Genomic DNA, 26,686 nt, shown 5'->3' with positions numbered 1-26,686 from the left:
CTAGCACTGCAGACAGTGGAATGGGTCAGCTCCTAGCACTGCAGACAGTGGAATGGGTCAGCTCCTAGCACTGCAGACAGTGGAATGGGTCAGCTCCTAGCACTGCAGACAGTGGAATGGGTCAGCTCCTAGCACTGCAGACAGTGGAATGGGTCAGCTCCTAGCACTGCAGACAGTGGAATCAGCTCCTAACACTGCAGACAGTGTCAGCTCCTAACACTGCAGACAGTGTAGTGGAATGGGTCAGCTCCTAACACTGCAGACAGTGGAATGGGTCAGCTCCTAACACTGCAGACAGTGGAATGGGTCAGCTCCTAACACTGCAGACAGTGGAATGGGTCAGCTGCAGGCAGTGGAATGGGTCAGCTCCTACACTGCAGACAGTGGAATGGGTCAGCTCCTAGCACTGCAGACAGTGGAATGGGTCAGCTCCTAACACTGCAGACAGTGGAATGGGTCAGCTCCTAACACTGCAGACAGTGGAATGGGTCAGCTCCTAACACTGCAGACAGTGGAATGGGTCAGCTCCTCACTAGCACTGCAGGCAGTGGAATGGGTCAGCTCCTAGCACTGCAGAGTGGAATGGGTCAGTGGCAGACAGTGGAATGGGTCAGCTCCTAGCACTGCAGACAGTGGAATGGGTCAGAGCACTGCAGACAGTGGAATGGGTCAGCTCCTAGCACTGCAGACAGTGGAATGGGTCAGCTCCTAGCACTGCAGACAGTGGAATGGGTCAGCTCCTAGCACTGCAGACAGTGGAATGGGTCAGCTCCTAGCACTGCAGACAGTGGTGGAAGCTCCTAACACTGCAGACAGTGGTGGAATGGGTCAGCTCCTAACACTGCAGACAGTGGAATGGGTCAGCTCCTAACACTGCAGACAGTGGAATGGGTCAGCTCCTAACACTGCAGACAGTGGAATGGGTCAGCTCCTAACACTGCAGACAGTGGAATGGGTCAGCTCCTAACACTGCAGACAGTGGAATGGGTCAGCTCCTAGCACTGCAGGCAGTGGAATGGGTCAGAGCACTGCAGGCAGTGGAATGGGTCAGCTCCTAGCACTGCAGACAGTGGAATGGGTCAGCTCCTAGCACTGCAGACAGTGGAATGGGTCAGCTCCTAGCACTGCAGACAGTGGAATGGGTCAGCTCCTAGCACTGCAGACAGTGGAATGGGTCAGCTCCTAGCACTGCAGACAGTGGAATGGGTCAGCTCCTAGCACTGCAGACAGTGGAATGGGTCAGCTCCTAGCACTGCAGACAGTGGAATGGGTCAGCTCCTAACACTGCAGACAGTGGAATGGGTGCAGACAGTGTAGTGGAACTCAGCTCCTAACACTGCAGACAGTGTAGTGGAATGGGTCAGCTCCTAACACTGCAGACAGTGGAATGGGTCAGCTCCTAACACTGCAGACAGTGTAGTGGAATGGGTCAGCTCCTAACACTGCAGACAGTGGAATGGGTCAGCTCCTAACACTGCAGACAGTGGAATGGGTCAGTGGCAGGCAGTGGAATGGGTCAGCTCCTAGCACTGCAGACAGTGGAATGGGTCAGCTCCTAGCACTGCAGACAGTGGAATGGGTCAGCTCCTAACACTGCAGACAGTGGAATGGGTCAGCTCCTAACACTGCAGACAGTGGAATGGGTCAGCTCCTAACACTGCAGACAGTGGAGGCAGTGGGGGTCAGCTCCTAGCACTGCAGGCAGTGGAATGGGTCAGCTCCTAGCACTGCAGACAGTGGAATGGGTCAGCTCCTAGCACTGCAGACAGTGGAATGGGTCAGCTCCTAGCACTGCAGACAGTGGAATGGGTCAGCTCCTACAGTGGAATGGGTCAGCTCCTAACACTGCAGACAGTGGAATGGGTCAGCTCCTAACACTGCAGACAGTGGAATGGGTCAGCTCCTAACACTGCAGACAGTGTGGAACGGGTCAGCTCCTAACACTGCAGACAGTGGAATGGGTCAGCTCCTAACACTGCAGACAGTGGAATGGGTCAGCTCCTAACACTGCAGACAGTGGAATGGGTCAGCTCCTAACACTGCAGACAGTGGAATGGGTCAGCTCCTAACACTGCAGACAGTGGAATGGGTCAGCTCCTAACACTGCAGACAGTGGAATGGGTCAGCTCCTAACACTGCAGACAGTGGAATGGGTCAGCTCCTAACACTGCAGACAGTGGAATGGGTGGAATGGGTCAGCTCCTAGCACTGCAGACAGTGGAATGGGTCAGCAACACTGCAGACAGTGGAATGGGTCAGCTCCTAACACTGCAGACAGTGGAATGGGTCAGCTCCTAACACTGCAGACAGTGGAATGGGTCAGCTCCTAACACTGCAGACAGTGGAATAGGTCAGCTCCTAACACTGCAGACAGTGGAATGGGTCAGCTCCTAACACTGCAGACAGTGGAATGGGTCAGCTCCTAACACTGCAGACAGTGGAATGGGTCAGCTCCTAACACTGCAGACAGTGGAATGGGTCAGCTCCTAACACTGCAGACAGTGGAATGGGTCAGCTCCTAACACTGCAGACAGTGGAATGGGTCAGCTCCTAACACTGCAGACAGTGGAACGGGTCAGCTCCTAACACTGCAGACAGTGGAACGGGTCAGCTCCTAACACTGCAGACAGTGGAACGGGTCAGCTCCTAACACTGCAGACAGTGGAACGGGTCAGCTCCTAACACTGCAGACAGTGGAACGGGTCAGCTCCTGCAGACAGTGGAACACTGCAGACAGTGGATCGGGTCAGCTCAGTGGACAGTGGATCGGGTCAGCTCCTAACACTGCAGACAGTGGAACGGGTCAGCTCCTAACACTGCAGACAGTGGAACGGGTCAGCTCCTAACACTGCAGACAGTGGAATGGGTCACTGCAGACAGTGGAATGGGTCAGCTCCTAACACTGCAGACAGTGGAATGGGTCAGCTCCTAACACTGCAGACAGTGGAATGGGTCAGCTCCTAACACTGCAGACAGTGGAATGGGTCAGCTCCTAACACTGCAGACAGTGGAACGGGTCAGCTCCTAACACTGCAGACAGTGGAACGGGTCAGCTCCTAACACTGCAGACAGTGTAGTGGAACGGGTCAGCTCCTAACACTGCAGGCAGTGGAACGGTTCAGCTCCTAGCACTGCAGACAGTGGATCGGGTCAGCTCCTAACACTGCAGACAGTGGATCGGGTCAGCTCCTAACACTGCAGACAGTGGATCGGGTCAGCTCCTGACACTGCAGACAGTGGAACGGGTCAGCTCCTAACACTGCAGACAGTGGAATGGGTCAGCTCCTAACACTGCAGACAGTGGAATGGGTCAGCTCCTAACACTGCAGACAGTGGAATGGGTCAGCTCCTAACACTGCAGACAGTGGAATGGGTCAGCTCCTAACACTGCAGACAGTGGAACGGGTCAGCTCCTAACACTGCAGACAGAGGAACGGGTCAGCTCCTAACACTGCAGACAGTGTAGTGGAACGGGTCAGCTCCTAACACTGCAGACAGTGGAACGGGTCAGCTCCTAGCACTGCAGACAGTGTAGTGGAATGGGTCAGCTCCTAACACTGCAGACAGTGGAGTGGAACGGGTCAGCTCCTAACACTGCAGACAGTAGGGGGCGGGGGGGGAGAGACTCCCCTTGCTCAAGTCACACTGCAACATCAAACTCTGCAGTCATACGACTTGGCCTGAGTCGAACAATACAAGTCACTTCCAATTGCTGGACCACCGCCCACTAGTTAGTGTTAAACAGGCAGCTTGGAGGTTACACTGCACACAGTCAGGAACACACAGACTGCATGCAGGTGTATATCTGCTCGTATGAGTTGATGTTAACATATGAACACCTTCCCTCTGCCAGGTATTTGAGACCCTTGGGCCTAGCGGTCGTCACCTAACAGAGGACATAGTCTCTCTGACAGAGGTGAACTCTGTGTACATCGTCCAGGAGTACATGGAGACAGACCTGTGTCAGCTCCTGGAGAGGGGTCTCCTCTCTGAGGATCACGCCAGACTCTTCATGTACCAGCTGCTGAGAGGCCTCAAGTACATCCACTCTGCCAACGTACTGCACAGAGACCTGAAGCCTGCCAACTTGTTCGTCAACACAGAGGACCTGGTGCTGAAGATAGGAGACTTTGGACTGGCCCGGATCATGGATCCTCACTACTCACACAAGGTAAGAGGCTAGTTCAACTAACAGTCATTACTGTCTGTAATAACCATGTGATACCTGCCTAGTGTTCTGGCTTTATTGCCCAGAAACCAACTGGGCTAATCCCTCGGGTGACGCTATCAGCCTATCACACCACACTGCACCGCAGGAAGTTAACAAGGATGGTATGGTAGTTCCTGAAGTCGCGCCTCCGTTTCCCTTCCCAGGGGAAATGTTTCCGCTGAGATAAGGGCCCTGGGAACCAATATTTCCGTTGAGGGGTGGGAGGCCGCATCCACATCCTGCCCCGGTGCCGAGGACAAGAGTTTAGACTGTTGACCAGGCTGTGTGGTGTTGTCCAGGCTGTGTGGTGTTGTCCAGGCTGTGTGGTGTTGTCCAGGCTGTGTGGTGTTGTCCAGGCTGTGTGGTGTTGTCCAGGCTGTGTGGTGTTGTCCAGGCTGTGTGGTGCTGACCAGGCTGTGTGGTGCTGACCAGGCTGTGTGGTGTTGACCAGGCTGTGTGGTGTTGACCAGGCTGTGTGGTGTTGTCCAGGCTGTGTGGTGTTGTCCAGGCTGTGTGGTGTTGATCAGGCTGTGTGGTGCTGACCAGGCTGTGTGGTGTTGACCAGGCTGTGTGGTGCTGACCAGGCTGTGTGGTGTTGACCAGGCTGTGTGGTGCTGACCAGGCTGTGTGGTATATATTGTGCACCAGTCAGGCGTTCAAACTTCAGAGATGTGGAGATGAGGCTGATATGTCTGGCTCTGGGAGAATGTAGGTTGAGGTGTCTCTTTTCCCCAGTCGTACACTGCTCTTTAGACAGGACTCCGAGGGGAGAGCAGGAGTCACAGACGAATGAAGAAAGGGGTGAGGAGAGAGGAGTGGAGTAGTCACCATGCAGCTACAGGTGTCTTAGATTAGTCATCACCGGGGCCTGTCTGGTGTGGGACTCGGCCCTCTCTCTCTGGCACAGCACAGGATTCACTCGGGACTTTTACAGTTAGCTAGGCCTCACACTTTCTCTCACACACTGCTCAGCCCCGTGCCAGAGTCTTTTACAGCGAGGCCACAGCTTCACACACAACACAGCCCAAAAGCAGCTGGTTTTAGTGGCTCATATCACAGATCAAGTGTTGACTCGCTACTCTGCAATGACGCATCGCTAGAGAACACTCTCTTCTTTGAATAGCAATCGTGCTGGGGACACAGCAGGAAACTGGCATTTCCATTTGTGTGTGTGTGTGTGTGTGTGTGTGTGTGTGTGTGTGTGTGTGTGTGTGTGTGTGTGTGTGTGTGTGTGTGTGTGTGTGTGTGTGTGTGTGCGCGTGTGCGTGCGCTACAGGTGCCTGTTTGAAGTTGGAGAGATTTTCCCACGATCTTCAGTCTCTAGCCAGACACCCCCTCCACATTCCGTCCTCTTCCTGCCTCTCCTCGCCCCTATAGCAGCTCTGTTCTGCTGTGTGTTTTCCCTATCTAAGCAGGTTTTGTTTTGATGAGGTGGAGGCAAGGGAACGGCCTATTGAAAAGACCCTCTGCTGATGTCAACTCTTTTTGTATTTCCGTGGACTGCAGAAGCTCAAGTGTGTGTGTGTGTGTGGGGGTGTGTGTGTGTGTGTGTGTGTGTGTGTGTGTGTGTGTGCACGCTTCTCTCTCCAGAGGATCACGGTCATTTGGTGTCGCATTCCATGTACCATCCAGAGAGCCTGGACACACACACAGCCTGAGTGGACGGGGGGGGGGGTGGGACAACCACTTGACTCACGTGCCCCTGCCTGCCCAAGCTGCCCTGCTGTTGGGGTAGCTGGCTGGCCCTGCCTCTCTGCATGCTATTTGTACAGCTCACTCTGTCTAAATAAAGAACCAGCCCATTTGCAGCAACTAACCTTGGTCTCTGTCGGGACACTGGCAAGAACTTGCACACGTCTCAATGTATAGATATTCTATAGTGTCTATATAGATGCTATATTTGAGCAATATGGCCCGAGGGGGCGTGGTGTATGGCACGGCGTAATGCCTGGATGCAGCCCTCGGCCGTGGTATATCGGTCATATACCACAAACCCCCGAGGTGCCTTATTGCTGTTAGAACCTGGTTACTAGTGCAATTAGGGCAGTAAAAATGTATGTTTTGTCATACCTGTGGTATACGGTCTGATATAACACGGCTGTTAGCCAATCAGCCAATCTTCAGCAAGACCTACTCCATGTCCTGTGTTGACCAGAGATGGGCCCTGATTGGCTTAGTATGACCAGAGATGGGCCCTGATTGGCTTAGTATGACCAGAGATGGGCCCTGATTGGCTTAATATGACCAGAGATGGGCCCTGATTGGCTTAATATGACCAGAGATGGGCCCTGATTGGCTTAATATGACCAGAGATGGGCCCTGATTGGCTTAATATGACCAGAGATGGGCCCTGATTGGCTTAATATGACCAGAGATGGGCCCTGATTGGCTTAATATGGCCAACATTTGTCTCTGATTGGGTTTAGGTGATTGGGTTCTTATGGAGATTACATTGTCTGTTTCTCAGACTTCCTTTAGGCTCTATTGAAGTTCTCTGAATTTGTCCCATCCCCCCACCCTTAGAAATATTCTGAACTCTGCTAGAGGATTGGGTGGTTCTGTATGTGGAGGGGTTTGTGTGAGAGCCTGTTGTGTGCAGAGTTTCTCAGAGCCTCCTCAGCCTGCTTCTGTGGGACCCGCAGCAGTCAAACACCCAGTGGCCCACCACCAAGAATGTCTGGAATTCACGTGCAGGCAGGAATCAAGCATCCTGTGCATTTCCCTCCCAGTCAGTCAATCATTCCTTTGTCCTGCCTATCGTGGGAGCCTTTCTCCAAGCCTTAGAGCTGCTCTCAAGCTGCTAACGTAGCATAATCATGCCTTGAGGTTAAGCAGGGAACGTGGCTGACCTGTTACAACCAGTGTTAGTTTAGCATTTAGCTTAGCGTGCCCTTGGGCTGACGAGACGCATTGGGTTCGGCAAAAGCATTGCATTTGCGTCCGTTAGCTTAGCATTAGCAATAGCATTCCTTTTTCGGCTTGGCACAGTGAGCATGGCAGGGACTCGGCCGGGACCAGAGTGAGCTAGCTTAGCAGTTAGCTTAGCTTAAGTGTGCCCTTCAGTGAAGCAGGTCAAGGGTCATGGCTGTGTAGACTAGCATTAGCTGAGTGATATGACATCTGCTCAGTGAGGCAACTTGACCTCCTATTTTACAAGATGTAATCCAACCCTGAAGATTTCTTAATTCAAAATGGCCTTGACATACATACTGAGGGTTTGTTTATCGGAATATAAAACGTTTTATTGAACCCAGTTTTGTTCTAGGAAGTTAGATCAAATGAAGACAATACCATGCCGGTCTTTTACATGTGAGCAACTAGTGGTTTAAGGGGTGTTTTTTAAATATTTTTTTAACCAAGTAAGTTAGTCATTTTCCAAACAAGTGGTTCTCATCTAAAACCCTGAAAAGACATCGGTGTGAATGAGACGTATATCCCCTAAACACCCTCCAGGCCTGTGTGTCATTATGAAGAAGCAGCAGACTGGTAGGTTTGCAGATGGTCGCTGCTCTTGATGTGCAGGTGTACATTTCCTGGAATGTTATAAGGAGAGAGGAGGGGGCTGAGACAGGGGGAGGGGGCTGAGACGGGGGAAGATGGGGGGGGGGGGACAGAGGGAGGGGCTGAGACAGGGGGAGGGGGCTGAGACGGGGGGGCTGAGATGGGGAAGATGGGGGGCTGAGACAGAGGGAGGGGGCTGAGACAGGGGGAGGAAGGGAAAAATGTGTGGGGGGCTGAGGCAGGGGGGGGGGATGGGGGGAGGAAGGGAAAGATAGAGGGGAGAGAACGTCATTCCACCACCACACATGCTTCCTGCTGTAGCTCGGATCACTCCACCACAGTCCTCCTCCCATGACACACATACTCACGTTGACCCAATTACCCAGCTATAGCAACACACACACACACACACACATACACAGCGCTCCTCTTGGCTCGCCGCTTCCACTCCAAGGTTCACAAGGCTTTTAAAACGGCAGGGAAAAACTTAGTTGAGTCGTGTATTCGCCTTTTATAAGCAGAGCAACAGCTCTAAAATAAACCATTCTACATGCCTAACACACATCTCCTGGGGATTAAAGCTGTGTGTAGAAAGACATGCCTAACACACATCTCCTGGGGGTTAAAGCTGTGTGTATATATATATATATATATATAAAGACATGCCTAACACACATCTCCTGGGGGTTAAAGCTGTGTGTATATATATATATATAAAGACATGCCTAACACACATCTCCTGGGGGTTAAAGCTGTGTGTATATATATATATAAAGATATGCCTAACACACATCTCCTGGGGGTTAAAGCTGTGTGTATATATATATATATATAAAGACATGCCTAACACACATCTCCTGGGGATTAAAGCTGTGTGTAGAAAGACATGCCTAACACACATCTACTGGGGATTAAAGCTGTGTGTATAAAGACATGCCTAACACCTATCTCCTAGGGATTAAAGCTGTGTGTATATATAGACATGCCTAACACACATCTCCTGGGGATTAAAGCTGTGTGTATATATAGACATGCCTAACACCTATCTCCTGGGGATTAAAGCTGTGTGTATATATAGACATGCCTAACACACATCTCCTGGGGATTAAAGCTGTGTGTATATATAGACATGCCTAACACCTATCTCCTGGGGATTAAAGCTGTGTGTATATATAGACATGCCTAACACACATCTCCTGGGGATTAAAGCTGTGTGTATATATAGACATGCCTAACACCTATCTCCTGGGGATTAAAGCTGTGTGTATAAAGACATGCCTAACACACATCTCCTGGGGATTAAAGCTGTGTGTATAAAGACATGCCTAACACCTATCTCCTGGGGATTAAAGTTGTGTGTATATATAGACATGCCTAACACACATCTCCTGGGGATTAAATCTGTGTGTATAAAGACATGCCTAACACATCTCCTAGGGATTAAAGCTGTGTGTATATATAGACATGCCTAACACCTATCTCCTGGGGATTAAAGCTGTGTGTATATATAGACATGCCTAACACCTATCTCCTGGGGATTAAAGCTGTGTGTATAAAGACATGCCTAACACCTATCTCCTGGGGATTAAAGCTGTGTGTGTGTATAGCTAGCTTCGTGTGGTTCTCTGAGGAAACCTAGCCACTAATCCTCTGTCACCAGGTTCTCTGAGACAACCCTATAGTACTCTACAACTGCTGCCTTCCTCTCCTTCCACTTATTTTCCCTCCTCCCTTCCTCTACACTCCCTCTTCATCCTCCCTCTCTTCCCTTCCTCTACACTCCCTCTTCATCCTCCCTCTCTTCCCTTCCTCTACACTCCCTCTTCATCCTCCCTCTCCTCCCTTCCTCTACACTCCCTCTTCATCCTCCCTCTTCTTCCCTTCCTCTACACTCCCTCTTCATCCTCCCTCTCTTCCCTTCCTCTACACTCCCTCTTCATCCTCCCTCTCTTCCCTTCCTCTACACTCCCTCTTCATCCTCCCTCTCCTCCCTTCCTCTACACTCCCTCTTCATCCTCCCTCTCTTCCCTTCCTCTACACTCCCTCTTCATCCTCCCTCTCTTCCCTTCCTCTACACTCCCTCTTCATCCTCCCTCTCTTCCTTCCTTCCTCTACACTCCCTCTTCATCCTCCCTCCCTCCCCCCCCCCCTTCCTTCCACTGAGGTGTTAGCCACCCATCTGAGACAGATCATACATATGTTTTTTTTTTTTAAACCACATTACTTTAGCTTCATTTGTGCAAAAAATGTAAACTATTCTACCCAGAAAAAGGCTTTACATAGAGAACCATAGCAGCATGGCTGTTCTTCCTGTCATGAATGGAAGACCCACTGGCAGTGAGAACAGCACAGTGCTCAGTGAGTGGAAACAGGTTCTTCTCTCTGTCACACACTGGGCTAGATAACACAGCCTCTCTGACTGTTGCAAACCTGTGGCTTTGGTCTGGTGTGTGTGTGTGTGTGTGTGTGTGTGTGTGTGTGTGTGTGTGTGTGTGTGTGTGTGTGTGTGTGTGTGTGTGTGTGTGTGTGTGTGTGTGTGTGTGTGTGTGAATTCTCCTGAAATGAGTTAGACAATTAGTTAGAATGTTCACTTGTTCTAATCTGCTGTGGATTCTCAGAACCTCTTTCGTTCTAGACTTCTTATGCAACATTACAGGCAGTCTACCATGCTGGTTGTTGCCAAATCTCTGACTACAGTCGTCTTGACTGCTGGGAACTGCTTGGAGTTTCCTCATTTCTGATAGTGTATTGACTGATTTCATGACATTCTGCTGGCTGGTTGGCTGGTTTTCTAACTGCTCCTTCAGTTGCTTAAAAACTGCTGATGCAAGAGCGACATCTACCCATTTCTAAATATACCCACCCAGCCAACCGGACCCTGGTGTTGCTTAGAATATCCACCAGGTTTTGTTAAGTTGATAATTTCTCCTGTCTCTACATCTAGATCATTCTGTCATTCAACCTAGATCATTTCCAGTTGGTGCACATGTCTCTTGGCCTGCTAGCTGAGCCTTGTTGTCTCTTGGCCCGCTAGCTGAGTCTTGTTGTCCCTTGGCCCCCTAGCTGAGCCTTGTTGTCTCTTGGTCCGCTAGCAGAGCCTTGTTGTCCCTTGGCCTGCTAGCAGAGCCTTGTTGGCCCTTGGCCCGCTAGCTTAGCCTTGTTGGCCCGCTAGCTGAGCCTTGTTGGCCCGCTAGCTGAGCCTTGTTGGCCCGCTAGCTGAGCCTTGTTGGCCCGCTAGCTGAGCCTTGTTGGCCCGCTAGCTGAGCCTTGTTGGCCCGCTAGCTGAGCCTTGTTGGCCCGCTAGCTGAGCCTTGTTGGCCCGCTAGCTGAGCCTTGTTGGCCCGCTAGCTGAGCCTTGTTGGCCCGCTAGCTGAGCCTGAGCCTGTTGGCCCGCTAGCTGAGCCTTGTTGGCCCGCTAGCTGAGCCTTGTTGGCCCGCTAGCTGAGCCTTGTTGGCCCGCTAGCTGAGCCTTGTTGGCCCGCTAGCTGAGCCTTGCTGGCCCGCTAGCTGAGCCTTGTTGGCCCGCTAGCTGAGCCTTGTTGGCCCGCTAGCTGAGCCTTGTTGGCCCGCTAGCTGAGCCTTGTTGGCCCGCTAGCTGAGCCTTGTTGGCCCGCTAGCTGAGCCTTGTTGGCCCGCTAGCTGAGCCTTGTTGGCCCGCTAGCTGAGCCTTGTTGGCCCGCTAGCTGAGCCTTGTTGGCCCGCTAGCTGAGCCTTGTTGGCCCGCTAGCTGAGCCTTGTTGGCCCGCTAGCTGAGCCTTGTTATGAGCTGAAGACATTAGGCTGCTTAGTATGGGACTATCCTACCTGAGCTAATTCATTGATTTATTGGTATGTCCATAATAAAGGAGGCCATGGTTACAGACTGGTGTTCATTACGTTTAGAAGGTCAGCACAACCTGTGTGCTTCTCAAAATTGTATAATGATATCCTGACTGACACACAGGGTGTGTGTGTGTGTGTGAGCCTTTTTTAAATTTATTTTTTACCTTTATTTAACCAGGCAAGTCAGTTAAGAACATATTCTTATTTTCAATGACGGCCTAGGAACAGTGGGTTAACTGCTTTGTTCAGGGGCAGAACGACAGATTTGTACCTTGTCAGCTCGGGGGTTTTGAACTCGCAACCTTCCGGTTACTAGTCCAACGCTCTAACCACTAGGCTACTCTAGCGACAGAGACCGAAACAGCCAGCTCACCACTCTGACGTAGCAGGGAACCAAACAGAAGCCAATGGAACAGAACGGGGAGGGGCCTACTTGAATTTGTCCAATAGAAACTGGTTTTCGTTGCAAAATGTTTTCCAGTTGGATTAAATGGTTTCATGTTTTTCGACTAATGATTTCTCCCCAGGTCAGAGGGTGTTGTTTTACCACTGTAACACACACACACACACACACACACACACACACACACACACACACACACACACACACACACACACACACACACACACACACACACACACACACACACACACACACACACACACACACACACACACACACACACACACAGCATGGGACCTTGTGGGGATCAAGAATTGATTTCCATTCAAAATCCAATTTTCCCTAACAGCTAACCCGTAAGCTTAAAATAGCCTTTGTCCTTGTGGGTGTGATCTTGTTTTACTGTCCTTGTGGGGACTTTTGAGGATGGAATAACAAGACTGGGCACTGGTTTGGTGGGTACCTTTTGTGTTGCAGGGCCTGAGGGCAGACTGGCAGGCAGCGTATTGTTGCTGACTCTACTGTCCCGGAAGTACAGATTGGTGTGTGTGTGTGTGTGTGAGGCAGGGGGATTATCCTGCTTTCTGTGGCTGCTGACTGGGCCTGTGTATGTCTCCTTGCTCTTTCTTTCACTGTTTGTGCGGCAAAGGGGCCAGAGGCTGTAGGGGCGCGAGGCTGTAGGGGCGCGAGGCTGTAGGGGCGCGAGGCTGTAGGGGCGCGAGGCTGTAGGGGCGCGAGGCTGTAGGGGCGCGAGGCTGTAGGGGCGCGAGGCTGTAGGGCGCGACCAGGGTCCATTGTAGGGCTTTACAGCTGTAGGGGCGTGCGAGGCTGTAGGGGTGCGCTGACCAGGCTGTAGGGCTTTACAGTGCACTACTGTTGACCAGGGTCCATTGTAGGGCTTTACAGTGCACTACTGTTGACCAGGGTGCATTGTAGGGCTTTATAGTGCACTACTGTTGACCAGGGTCCATTGTAGGGCTTTACAGTGCACTACTGTTGACCAGGGTCCATTATAGGGCTTTACAGTGCACTACTGTTGACCAGGGTCCATTATAGGGAGCGGTCGGGGAAGCTTCCAGAAGCAGATTGTTCTGTTGATAGAGCTTTGATGAGTCTCTGCTTCTCAACCATTAAGAGGTCGTTAGCTGAATGTAGTTAACAGGATCAATGGTGCTTTTGAAGTCAATACAGACCTGGAGAGAGAGAGAGAGACAGACACACACGCACACGCACACGCACACGCACACACACGCACACACACAGCAGTACAGTAGCATGACAACTGTTTCATTCATTGAAATAAACTAGTAACCTATGGGTCTGTGGTTTAGGTGTATCTCATAAGAGCTGATAAACCAGTTTCAGTCACATTCTGTTTATTCATTCTGAACACACACAGAGCGAGAAAGAGGGGTTGAGTCATTCTGGAGAGAGAGGTTGAGACATTCTGAACAGGGAGAGGGGTTGAGTCATTCTGGAGAGAGAGGTTGAGACATTCTGAACAGGGAGAGGGGTTGAGTCATTCTGGAGAGAGAGGTTGAGTCATTCTGAACAGGGAGAGGGGTTGAGTCATTCTGGAGAGAGAGGTTGAGACATTCTGAACAGGGAGAGGGGTGGAGTCATTCTGAACTGGGAGAGGGCAGGAGTCATTCTGAACTGGTAGAGGGCAGGAGTCATTCTGAACAGGGAGAGGGCAGGAGTCATTCTGAACAGGGAGAGGGCAGGAGTCATTCTGAACAGGGAGAGGGGTTGAGTCATTCTGAACAGGGAGAGGGGTTGAGTCATCCTGGAGAGAGAGGTTGAGTCATTCTGAACAGGGAGAGAGGTTGAGTCATTCTGAACGGGGAGAGGGGTTGAGTCATTCTGGAGAGAGAGGTTGAGTCATTCTGAACAGGGAGAGGGGTTGAGTCATTCTGGAGAGAGAGGTTGAGTCATTCTGAACAGGGAGAGGGCAGGAGTCATTCTGAACTGGGAAAGGGGTTGAGTCATTCTGAACAGGGAGAGGGGTTGAGTCATTCTGAACAGGGAGAGGGGTTGAGTCATTCTGAACGGGGAGAGAGGTTGAGTCATTCTGAACGGGGAGAGGGGTTGAGTCATTCTGAACGGGGAGAGGGGTTGAGTCATTCTGAACAGGGAGAGGGGTTGAGTCATTCTGAACAGGGAGAGGGGTTGAGTCATTCTGAACAGGGAGAGGGGTTGAGTCATTCTGAACAGGGAGAGGGGTTGAGTCATTCTGAACAGGGAGAGGGGTTGAGTCATTCTGAACAGGGAGAGGGGTTGAGTCATTCTGAACAGGGAGAGGGGTTGAGTCATTCTGAACAGGGAGAGGGGTTGAGTCATTCTGAACTGAACAGGGAGAGGGGTTGAGTCATTCTGAACAGGGAGAGGGTTGAGTCATTCTGAACAGGGAGAGGGTTGAGTCATTCTGAACAGGGAGAGGGGTTGAGTCATTCTGAACAGGGAGAGGGGTTGAGTCATTCTGAACAGGGAGAGGGGTTGAGTCATTCTGAACGGGGAGAGGGGTTGAGTCATTTCTGAACGGGAGAGGGGTTGAGTCATTCTGAACGGGGAGAGGGGTTGAGTCATTCTGAACGGGGAGAGGGGTTGAGTCATTCTGAACGGGGAGAGGGGTTGAGTCATTCTGAACGGGAGAGGGGTTCATTCTGAACAGGGAGAGGGGTTGAGTCATTCTGAACAGGGAGAGGGGTTGAGTCATTCTGAACAGGGAGAGGGGTTGAGTCATTCTGAACAGGGAGAGGGGTTGAGTCATTCTGAACAGGGAGAGGGGTTGAGTCATTCTGAACAGGGAGAGGGGTTGAGTCATTCTGAACAGGGAGAGGGGTTGAGTCATTCTGAACAGGGAGAGGGAGGGTTCTTATGAATTCAGCTTTATCAGGCTCTTGCTCCCGTTCAACTCTTAGTGTGCACTTCTCACTAAAGAAGTGTTAACTCACCCTCCCCTCTTCCTCTCTGCGTCCTTCTCCAGGGTCATCTTTCTGAGGGCTTGGTGACTAAATGGTACCGGTCTCCTCGCCTGCTGCTCTCTCCTAACAACTACACCAAGGCCATTGACATGTGGGCTGCCGGATGCATCTTCACCGAGATGCTCACCGGGAAAACGCTCTTCGCAGGTCAGTCAAGCACAGACTTACACGGGTGACCGGTGAGGCAGGTTCACTGTGCCACTGAACTACGGGGCAGAAATGTAGGCCACAGGCTTCATGGCACGTGGGTTCTGGCAGAGCTCACACTCTCTGACATGGTGTGACTGATATGGGGCAGACAGTTTTAAGTGGTGCCAGGGGGAGGGGGTTGGATATGGAGCTGCTTGTCTATATCAGTGTAAACTCTGGGGGGGTAACCTTGAAAATTAGCTTGCTAGCTGAGGTAACCTGGAGAGTTGGCTAGCTAAACTGAGGTAACCTGGAGAGTGGGGTAGCTAAACTGAGGTAACCTGGAGAGTGGGGTAGCTAAACTGAGGTAACCTGGAGAGTGGGGTAGCTAAACTGAGGTAACCTGGAGAGTTGGCTAGCTAAACTGAGGTAACCTGGAGAGTTGGCTAGCTAAACTGAGGTAACCTGGAGAGTTGGCTAGCTAAACTGAGGTAACCTGGAGAGTTGGCTAGCTAAACTGAGGTAACCTGGAGAGTTGGCTAGCTAAACTGACTGAATCTTATGCTTAGTGACCAGACAGAGAAGCATCAGGTCCTGTTTTTAGAGTCTTTGGCATCACTCACTCGACCGAGGATCAAACCCCCCCCCCCTCCCCTTTCAATCTCAGGATGGACACTAACCACAAGGCCACTGAGTTGGTGGCCTGACAGTTGGGTGTAAACGAACCCTGTGTTTTTAACCCTGTGTTTTTAACCCTGTGTTGAACCGGTGTTCTTGCAGGAGCCCATGAACTGGAGCAGATGCAGCTGATCCTGGAGTCCATCCCTGTGCTGAGAGAAGAGGACAGGCAGGAGTTACACAGTGTTATCCCCGTCTTCATACACGGTGACATGTCCCAGCCGCACAACCCACTGGCCAAGCTACTGCCCGACGTCAGCCCACAGGGTGAGTCTAGACTCGTACTCGTGTAGACACATACACAGTGACATGTCCCAGCCACACAACCCACTGGCCAAGCTACTGGCCAAGCTACTGGCCAACCCACTGGCCAAGCTACTGGCCAACCCACTGGCCAAGCTACTGGCCAACCCACTGGCCAAGCTACTGGCCAAAGCTACTGCCCGACGTCAGCCCACAGGGTGAGTCTAGACTCGCACTCGTGTAGACACATACACAGTGACATGTCCCAGCCACACAACCCACTGGCCAAGCTACTGGCCAACCCACTGGCCAAGCTACTGGCCAAGCTACTGGCCAAGCTACTGGCCAAGCTACTGGCCAACCCACTGGCCAACCCACTGGCCAAGCTACTGGCCAACCCACTGGCCAAGCTACTGGCCAACCCACTGGCCAAGCTACTGGCCAACCCACTGGCCAAGCTACTGGCCAAAGCTACTGCCCGACGTCAGCCCACAGGGTGAGTCTAGACTCGCACTCGTGTAGACACATACACAGTGACATGTCCCAGCCACACAACCCACTGGCCAAGCTACTGGCCAACCCACTGGCCAAGCTACTGGCCAAGCTACTGGCCAAGCTACTGGCCAAGCTACTGGCCAACCCACTGGCCAAGCTACTGGCCAAGCTACTGGCCAAGCCACTGGCCAAGCTACTGGCCAAGCTACTGGCCAAGCTACTGGCCAACCCACTGGCCAACCTACTGGCCAAGTTACTGGCCAAGTTACTGGCCAACCCACTGGCCAAGCTACTGGCCAAGCCACTGGCCAACCCACTGGCCAACCCACTGGCCAACCCACTGGCCAAGCTACTGGCCAAACCACTGGCCAAGCTACTGGCCAAGCTACTGGCCAAGCCACTGGCCAAGCTACTGGCCAAGCTACTGGCCAAGCTACTGGCCAAGCTACTGGCCAACCCACTGGCCAACCCACTGGCCAACCTACTGGCCAAGTTACTGGCCAAGCTACTGGCCAACCCACTGGCCAAGCTACTGGCCAAGCCACTGGCCAAGCCACTGGCCAAGCTACTGGCCAAGCTACTGGCCAAGCTACTGGCCAACCCACTGGCCAACCCACTGGCCAAGCTACTGGCCAAGCTACTGGCCAAACCACTGGCCAAGCTACTGGCCAAGCCACTGGCTAAGCTACTGGCCAAGCTACTGGCCAAGCTACTGCCCGACGTCAGCCCACAGCGTGAGTCTAGACACACAGTCACACTCGTGACGTACACACACTCACGTGCCCACTGGACAAACTGATGCCTGACATACCACCAGGTGAACCCACACAAACTAACACACTCACGCGCCCACTGGACAAACTGATGCCTGACATACCACCAGGTGAACCCACACAAACTAACACACTCCTATTCTATACCATATTGGCCCGTACATGCCACACTGCACCATGGTAAATGCTCCTCTTCCCTTCCAGCCCTGGATTTCCTGCAAAAGATCCTGACCTTTAACCCCATGGACCGTCTGACAGCAGAAGAAGCCCTCGCCCACCCTTACATGTCTGACTACTCCTTCCCCCTGGACGAACCCGTCTCGCTACACCCCTTCCACATAGAGGATGAGGTGGATGATATCTTACTGATGGACCAGGGGCACAGCCACACCTGGGACAGGTACATGGAGACACACTGTAGTCTACATACACACCTGGGACAGGTACATGGAGACACACTGTAGTCTACAGCCACACCTGGGACAGGTACATGGAGACGCACTGTAGTCTACGGAGACACACTGGGGTACATGGAGACGCACTGTAGTCTACATACACACACTGGGGTACATGGAGACGCACTGTAGTCTACATACACACACTGGGGTACATGGAGACGCACTGTAGTCTACGGAGACACACTGGGGTACATGGAGACGCACTGTAGTCTACATACACACACTGGGGTACATGGAGACGCACTGTAGTCTACGGAGACACACTGGGGTACATGGCGCACTGTAGTCTACATACACACACTGGGGTACGCACTGTAGTCTACATACACACACTGGGGTACATGGAGACGCACTGTAGTCTACATACACACACTGGGGTACATGGAGACGCACTGTAGTCTACGGAGACACACTGGGGTACATGGAGACGCACTGTAGTCTACATACACACACTGGGGTACATGGAGACGCACTGTAGTCTACGGAGACACACTGGGGTACATGGAGACGCACTGTAGTCTACATACACACACTGGGGTACATGGAGACACACTGTAGTCTACATACATACACTGGGGTACATGGAGACGCACTGTAGTCTACGGAGACACACTGGGGTACATGGAGACACACTGTAGTCTACATACACACACTGGGGTACATGGAGACACACTGTAGTCTACATACACACACTGGGGTACATGGAGACGCACTGTAGTCTACATACACACACTGGGGTACATGGAGACGCACTGTAGTCTACATACACACACTGGGTTACATGGAGACACACTGTAGTCTACATACACACACTGGGGTACATGGAGACACACTGTAGTCTACATACACACACTGGGGTACATGGAGACGCACTGTAGTCTACATACACACACTGGGGTACATGGAGACGCACTGTAGTCTACATACACACACTGGGTTACATGGAGACGCACTGTAGTCTACATACACACACTGGGGTACATGGAGACGCACTGTAGTCTACATACACACACTGGGTTACATGGAGACGCACTGTAGTCTACATACATACACTGGGGTACATGGAGACGCACTGTAGTCTACATACACACACTGGGGTACATGGAGACGCACTGTAGTCTACATACACACACTGGGGTACATGGAGACGCACTGTAGTCTACATACACACACTGGGGTACATGGAGACGCACTGTAGTCTACATACACACACTGGGGTACATGGAGACGCACTGTAGTCTACATACACACACTGGGGTACATGGAGACGCACTGTAGTCTACATACACACACTGGGGTACATGGAGACGCACTGTAGTCTACATACACACACTGGGGTACATGGAGACGCACTGTAGTCTACATACACACACTGGGGTACATGGAGACGCACTGTAGTCTACATACACACACTGGGGTACATGGAGACGCACTGGGGTACATGGAGACGCACTGTAGTCTACATACACACACTGGGTTACATGGAGACGCACTGTAGTCTACATACACACACTGGGGTACATGGAGACGCACTGTAGTCTACATACACACACTGGGGTACATGGAGACGCACTGTAGTCTACATACACACACTGGGGTACATGGAGACGCACTGTAGTCTACATACACACACTGGGGTACATGGAGACGCACTGTAGTCTACATACACACACTGGGGTACATGGAGACACACTGTAGTCTACATACACACACTGGGGTACATGGAGACGCACTGTAGTCTACATACACACACTGGGGTACATGGAGACACACTGGGGTACATGGAGACACACTGTAGTCTACATACATACACTGGGGTACATGGAGACGCACTGTAGTCTACATACATACACTGGGGTACATGGAGACACACTGTAGTCTACATACATACACTGGGGTACATGGAGACGCACTGTAGTCTACATACACACACTGGGGTACATGGAGACACACTGGGGTACATGGAGACGCACTGTAGTCTACATACACACACTGGGTTACATGGAGACGCACTGTAGTCTACATACACACACTGGGGTACATGGAGACGCACTGTAGTCTACATACACACACTGGGGTACATGGAGACGCACTGTAGTCTACATACACACACTGGGGTACATGGAGACGCACTGTAGTCTACATACACACACTGGGGTACATGGAGACGCACTGTAGTCTACATACACACACTGGGGTACATGGAGACGCACTGTAGTCTACATACACACACTGGGGTACATGGAGACACACTGTAGTCTACATACACACACTGGGGTACATGGAGACGCACTGTAGTCTACATACACACACTGGGGTACATGGAGACACACTGGGGTACATGGAGACACACTGTAGTCTACATACATACACTGGGGTACATGGAGACGCACTGTAGTCTACATACATACACTGGGGTACATGGAGACACACTGTAGTCTACATACATACACTGGGGTACATGGAGACGCACTGTAGTCTACATACACACACTGGGGTACATGGAGACACACTGTAGTCTACATACACACACTGGGGTACATGGAGACGCACTGTAGTCTACATACATACACTGGGGTACATGGAGACACACTGGGGTACATGGAGACACACTGTAGTCTACATACATACACTGGGGTACATGGAGACGCACTGTAGTCTACATACACACACTGGGGTGCATGGAGACACACTGTAGTCTACATACACACACTGGGGTACATGGAGACGCACTGTAGTCTACATACACACACTGGGGTACATGGAGACGCACTGTAGTCTACATACACACACACTGTAGTCTACATACACACACTGGGGTACATGGAGACGCACTGTAGTCTACATACACACACACTGTAGTCTACATACACACACTGGGGTACATGGAGACACACTGTAGTCTACATACACACACTGGGGTACATGGAGACGCACTGTAGTCTACATACACACACTGGGTTACATGGAGACGCACTGTAGTCTACATACACACACACTGTAGTCTACATACACACACTGGGGTACATGGAGACGCACTGTAGTCTACATACACACACTGGGGTACATGGAGACGCATTGTAGTCTACATACACACACTGGGGTACATGGAGACGCACTGTAGTCTACATACACACACTGGGGTACATGGAGACGCACTGTAGTCTACATACACACACTGGGGTACATGGAGACGCACTGTAGTCTACATACACACACTGGGTTACATGGAGACGCACTGTAGTCTACATACACACACACTGTAGTCTACATACACACACTGGGGTACATGGAGACGCACTGTAGTCTACATACACACACACTGTAGTCTACATACACACACTGGGGTACATGGAGACACACTGTAGTCTACATACACACACTGGGGTACATGGAGACACACTGTAGTCTACATACACACACTGGGGTACATGGAGACGCACTGTAGTCTACATACACACACTGGGTTACATGGAGACGCACTGTAGTCTACATACACACACTGGGGTACATGGAGACGCACTGTAGTCTACATACACACACACTGTAGTCTACATACACACACACACTGTAGTCTACATACACACACACACTGTAGTCTACATACACACACTGGGTTACATGGAGACACACTGTAGTCTACATACACACACTGGGTTACATGGAGACGCACTGTAGTCTACATACACACACTGGGGTACATGGAGACGCACTGTAGTCTACATACACACACTGGGGTACATGGAGACGCACTGTAGTCTACATACACACACTGGGTTACATGGAGACACACTGTAGTCTACATACACACACTGGGGTACATGGAGACGCACTGTAGTCTACATACACACACTGGGGTACATGGAGACGCACTGTAGTCTACGGAGACACACTGGGGTACATGGAGACGCACTGTAGTCTACATACACACACTGGGGTACATGGAGACGCACTGTAGTCTACATACACACACTGGGTTACATGGAGACGCACTGTAGTCTACATACACACACTGGGGTACATGGAGACGCACTGTAGTCTACATACACACACTGGGGTACATGGAGACGCACTGTAGTCTACGGAGACACACTGGGGTACATGGAGACGCACTGTAGTCTACATACACACACTGGGGTACATGGAGACGCACTGTAGTCTACATACACACACACTGTAGTCTACATACACACACTGGGGTACATGGAGACACACTGTAGTCTACATACACACACTGGGGTACATGGAGACGCACTGTAGTCTACATACACACACTGGGTTACATGGAGACGCACTGTAGTCTACATACACACACACTGTAGTCTACATACACACACTGGGGTACATGGAGACGCACTGTAGTCTACGGAGACACACTGGGGTACATGGAGACGCACTGTAGTCTACATACACACACTGGGGTACATGGAGACGCACTGTAGTCTACGGAGACACACTGGGGTACATGGAGACGCACTGTAGTCTACATACACACACTGGGGTACATGGAGACGCACTGTAGTCTACATACACACACTGGGTTACATGGAGACGCACTGTAGTCTACATACACACACTGGGGTACATGGAGACGCACTGTAGTCTACATACACACACACTGTAGTCTACATACACACACACTGTAGTCTACATACACACACTGGGTTACATGGAGACGCACTGTAGTCTACATACACACACTGGGGTACATGGAGACACACTGTAGTCTACATACACACACTGGGTTACATGGAGACGCACTGTAGTCTACATACACACACTGGGTTACATGGAGACGCACTGTAGTCTACATACACACACTGGGGTACATGGAGACACACTGTAGTCTACATACACACACTGGGGTACATGGAGACGCACTGTAGTCTACATACACACACTGGGTTACATGGAGACGCACTGTAGTCTACATGCACACACTGGGTTCCATGGAGACGCACTGTAGTCTACGGAGACACACTGGGGTACATGGAGACGCACTGGGGTACATGGAGACACACTGGGGTACATGGAGACACACTGTAGTCTACATACACACACTGGGGTACATGGAGACGCACCGTAGTCTACATACACACACTGGGGTACATGGAGACACACTGTAGTCTACATACACACACTGGGGTACATGGAGACACACTGTAGTCTACATACACACACTGGGGTACATGGAGACACACTGTAGTCTACATACACACACTGGGGTACATGGAGACGCACTGTAGTCTACATACACACACTGGGTTACATGGAGACGCACTGTAGTCTCCATACACACACTGGGTTCCATAGCTAGTTAGTTATAGAAGAGGGTTTCTTTTACTGTGGAGGTCAGACTCAGGGATTTGTGCTGTGGGTTGTCTTAACCCTTCATCTCCCTCCACCCAGCAGGTACCGTGACAGCCAGCTTTCAGAAGGGGACTGGCACCTCCACACCCACAGCATTCTGGACACTGACGAGGTACAGGTGGACCCTCGGGCTCTGTCTGACCAAACTGACGAGGAGGAGGAGGTTCAGGTAAACAGAGATAAACACACACACACACACACACACACACACACACACACACACACACACACACACACACACACACACACACACACACACACACACACACACACACACACACACACACACACACACACATCTTAAGTCACCACCCTAACCCCTGCCCCTCCTACCCCTCCAGGTGGACCCTCGTAAGTATGCAGACGGAGACCGGGAGTTCCTGGACGGTCCTTCCTACGGCTACTCCTCCCTCTTCACTCCCGAACGCTCGTGGCCCGACCCCGATGACGAACACTTTGACCTTCACCACGAGAACAAGTACTGTGACCTGGAGTGTTCCCACACCTGTAACTACAAGGTGGTGTCTCCGTCCTACCTGGATAACCTGATCTGGAGGGACAGCGAGGTCAACCACTACTACGAGCCCAAGCTCATTATAGATCTGTCCAACTGGAAGGAGCAGCAGAGTAAAGAGAAACAGGCTCAGGCTGCAGGCAGAGACAAGGAGCACAAGGCCCAGAAGAGCAAGTGTGAGAAGAACGGCCTGGTGAAGGCTCAGATGGTTCTACAGGTAGAGAAGGGCCCGGTGGAGAAGGACTCCCAGCAAGAGAAGAACCAGACCCAGACTACTCAACAGAATCAAGGCTTTGACTTTGACTCCTTCATCGCCGGCACCATCAAACTGAGCCTGCGAACTGAGCCCAGCGACGTGGGACTCCTGGGGGACGTGGGCCTCCTGAGCGAGGTGGGAGTGGGCCTCCTGAGCGAGGTGGGCCTCCTGAACGAGCTCAACTCGTCTGTGTCCCAGCTGGAGGCTCCGCGGTCAGGCTCCATGTCCAAAACCATCAGCCAGGAGAAGGAGGAGAAGTGCCTGGTGAACTTTGCTCAGGTCAGCATCACCGTGGGGACCGCTGGGCCTGGGGCGCGTCCCGCACACCCCTGGGAGAGCTTCGGAGGAGGGGAGAGGGTGGAGGAGCGGAGAGGTGGGTGTCTGATGGACGGGGCGGGGCGCTGGGACGTTGGGAAAGAGGAGCAGCTCCAGAAGGACAGCTGCTACACCAGCTACCTGGACAGACTGTTCAGCAGGAAGGACGAGGGCAGCGGGGAGAGTGCTGCTAGCGCCGCCGACACCCCAGAACCTGAGCCCTCGGATGTGGGAGGGGAGAGGGAACGGGACGAGGCGGGCTTCCTGGCGCGGAGTGGAGAAATCATGTTTAACATGCAGCTGGACTCTCTGGCGCTGCCGGGATTCGATGCTACGACCGACGTGCCGGTCAAATCCATCCAGGCCTCCCTCGCTCCCTCCACGGTCAAATCCATCCAGGCCTCCCTCGCTCCCTCCACGGTCAAATGCTCGCCTCAGATCGCCCACACAACCTACAGCAGCTTCTTCAAGCATCTGAATTAAAAAAAAAACAACTGATACAATACCATGTTCCTCACAGTGCCAGATCTCTAGGCTGGTTCTGTTCTGTTGTCCTTGTATTTGATTTCATTATGATAGTGATGTTATTTTACTTGAATCATTTCATACCAGATTGTATGGCTCCTTTTTTTAAATATAAACTTTTCTTTTGTATAATTTTTTGTTTGTTTTGTTGTAGGAGTTAAAGGTAAAATAGACTGGGCTGAAAAGTTGCTGATCAAACATCAGAGGTTATTACCTCCGGGGGTCACTGACCCTACCTGAGTTGATCTCCCCCAATTATCCCTCAGCATCCACCAACTGGCAGCGTTTACACTGCACACTGAGTACTGTAGACTAGAAGGAGAGGAGAGAAGGAATGGGGAAGAGAGAAGGAAGGTGGAGAATTGGATAGTGGGAGATATATGGAGGGATATGAGAAGTGGTGCGATGCTAAGCAGAACAGCCCTGTTGATCCTGCAGCCTTTTCCCCCTGAGCTCATCACTGATCTAAGACCTGTGGCTGATTAAGTGAAAGGAAGGTTTGCACCCTATCACTTAAACCAATCAGACCCTCTCAGATCAGTCATGTGGTCAACACAGGAAGAGGTGTATAGAAATCACAGCTTTGTATCTGTGCCATTCTGGTGTCTGTGACAGCATGGCCAGTGCCATTGAGGCTATCTCCATTTTAAAGTAGTATATTTTCTTCTTCTTTTGATGTTTGAAGAGTGTAACGCTAATATTGGTGACTTTACCGCCACCTGCAGTCTTCGAGTCTTGAAACCAAATCGTGTTATTCATTTAGTGGCCACTAGATGGCGGTCATATAGCTTAAAGCCATTTACAAACTAGGCAAACCAATTTGAAGAAGACAAATGCTCTGCTGATCGCTCCCAACCCATAGGAATCCCCACCCAGTTCAATACTTTAAAATGGTGGAAGCCCTCAATGGAAATGTCCAATGCAAAAACAGGTTATTTCCAAGTAATGATCCATGGGAGGAAGGATAAATATCTTAACAGAGCCAATGTGAGAAGATGGGAGGGCATTGTGAACTAAAGGAGCGAGGTGTATTGTGGGAGACGTAGTCATGCTGACATCACAATCGCTGTAGGTCTTTTCACCAGGGAGGGGGGGACAGGCTTTTCTTAAAAATAAAAATAAAGGTTTTATTTGAAAATTTACTTTAATTATTTTTACCAAGTGTTTTAATTTATTTCTGTATAATTTCCCAAAAGAGGCTTCCTGAAACCCCCTCATTTCAGACTGTAGTTTGTTTGACACATGATGCCAGCAGCGAACCATTACTCCTGGACCCTTTGTGAATGTGTTATCTACCTCAAGGTAACAGCAGCGAGAGACATTCGAAGCCGCACTAGTGCTTTACACACACACACACACACCCGCACTCTCTCACTACCATCTTCACACACACACACACACACACACACACACACACACACACACACACACACACACACACACACACACACACACACACACACACCTGCACTCTCTCACTACCATCCTCACACACACACACACACACACACACACACACACACACACACACACACACACACACACACACACACACACACACACACACACACCCGCACTCTCTCACTACCATCCTCATACACACACACACACACACACTCTCTCTCACTACCATACACACACACACACACACACACACACACACACACACACACACACACTCTCTCTCTCACTACCATCCTCATACACATTGCATTGACATAGTGACCTTCTGTTTTGACAGTCGTGTTTCCATTATTTATTTCTAGCAGATATTTATTTGAACGAGACAACGTGTTATTTCAATGTAACTGTTCTGGACACCGAGGCGTTGGACGAGAGGGACGGGGGGGAGTGAGATGGAAGGACATCCCATTTTTCATTGTGTCACTACGGTAATTCATTAGTTATGGTAGGTTGCAAGTTAATAATTAATTAATCTGTCTAAGTTATAGAAGCTTTCCATTTTCAATCATTTGTCATTTTTTATTTATAGGTGCATTCTGTTTGTTT

The 26,686-nt window shown here is 51.0% G+C and overlaps 1 protein-coding gene across 3 annotated transcripts in view; it reads left to right on the top strand.

Annotated features, from left to right (window-relative positions):
* LOC124021112 (mitogen-activated protein kinase 6-like) overlaps positions 1 to 26,144 on the top strand; it is a 36,379-nt gene extending 10,235 nt beyond the window's left edge. For all 3 annotated transcript variants that reach the window (XM_046336439.1, XM_046336440.1, XM_046336438.1), the window contains exons 3-8: positions 3,854 to 4,171; positions 14,923 to 15,067; positions 15,830 to 15,994; positions 17,443 to 17,638; positions 23,109 to 23,235; positions 23,408 to 26,144. In XM_046336439.1, coding sequence (XP_046192395.1) covers positions 3,854 to 4,171; positions 14,923 to 15,067; positions 15,830 to 15,994; positions 17,443 to 17,638; positions 23,109 to 23,235; positions 23,408 to 24,634 — 2,178 coding nt within the window. In that variant the 3' untranslated portion in view covers positions 24,635 to 26,144. The remainder of the gene's footprint in view (positions 1 to 3,853; positions 4,172 to 14,922; positions 15,068 to 15,829; positions 15,995 to 17,442; positions 17,639 to 23,108; positions 23,236 to 23,407) is intronic.
* The last annotated feature ends 542 nt before the right edge of the window (positions 26,145 to 26,686 follow it).

Source organism: Oncorhynchus gorbuscha, unplaced genomic scaffold (assembly GCF_021184085.1).
Source record: "Oncorhynchus gorbuscha isolate QuinsamMale2020 ecotype Even-year unplaced genomic scaffold, OgorEven_v1.0 Un_scaffold_1054, whole genome shotgun sequence".
Lineage (NCBI taxonomy): Eukaryota > Metazoa > Chordata > Actinopteri > Salmoniformes > Salmonidae > Oncorhynchus > Oncorhynchus gorbuscha.
The sequence above is the reverse complement of the archived record's forward strand: the minus strand, read 5'-3'. Positions and strand labels throughout refer to the sequence as shown.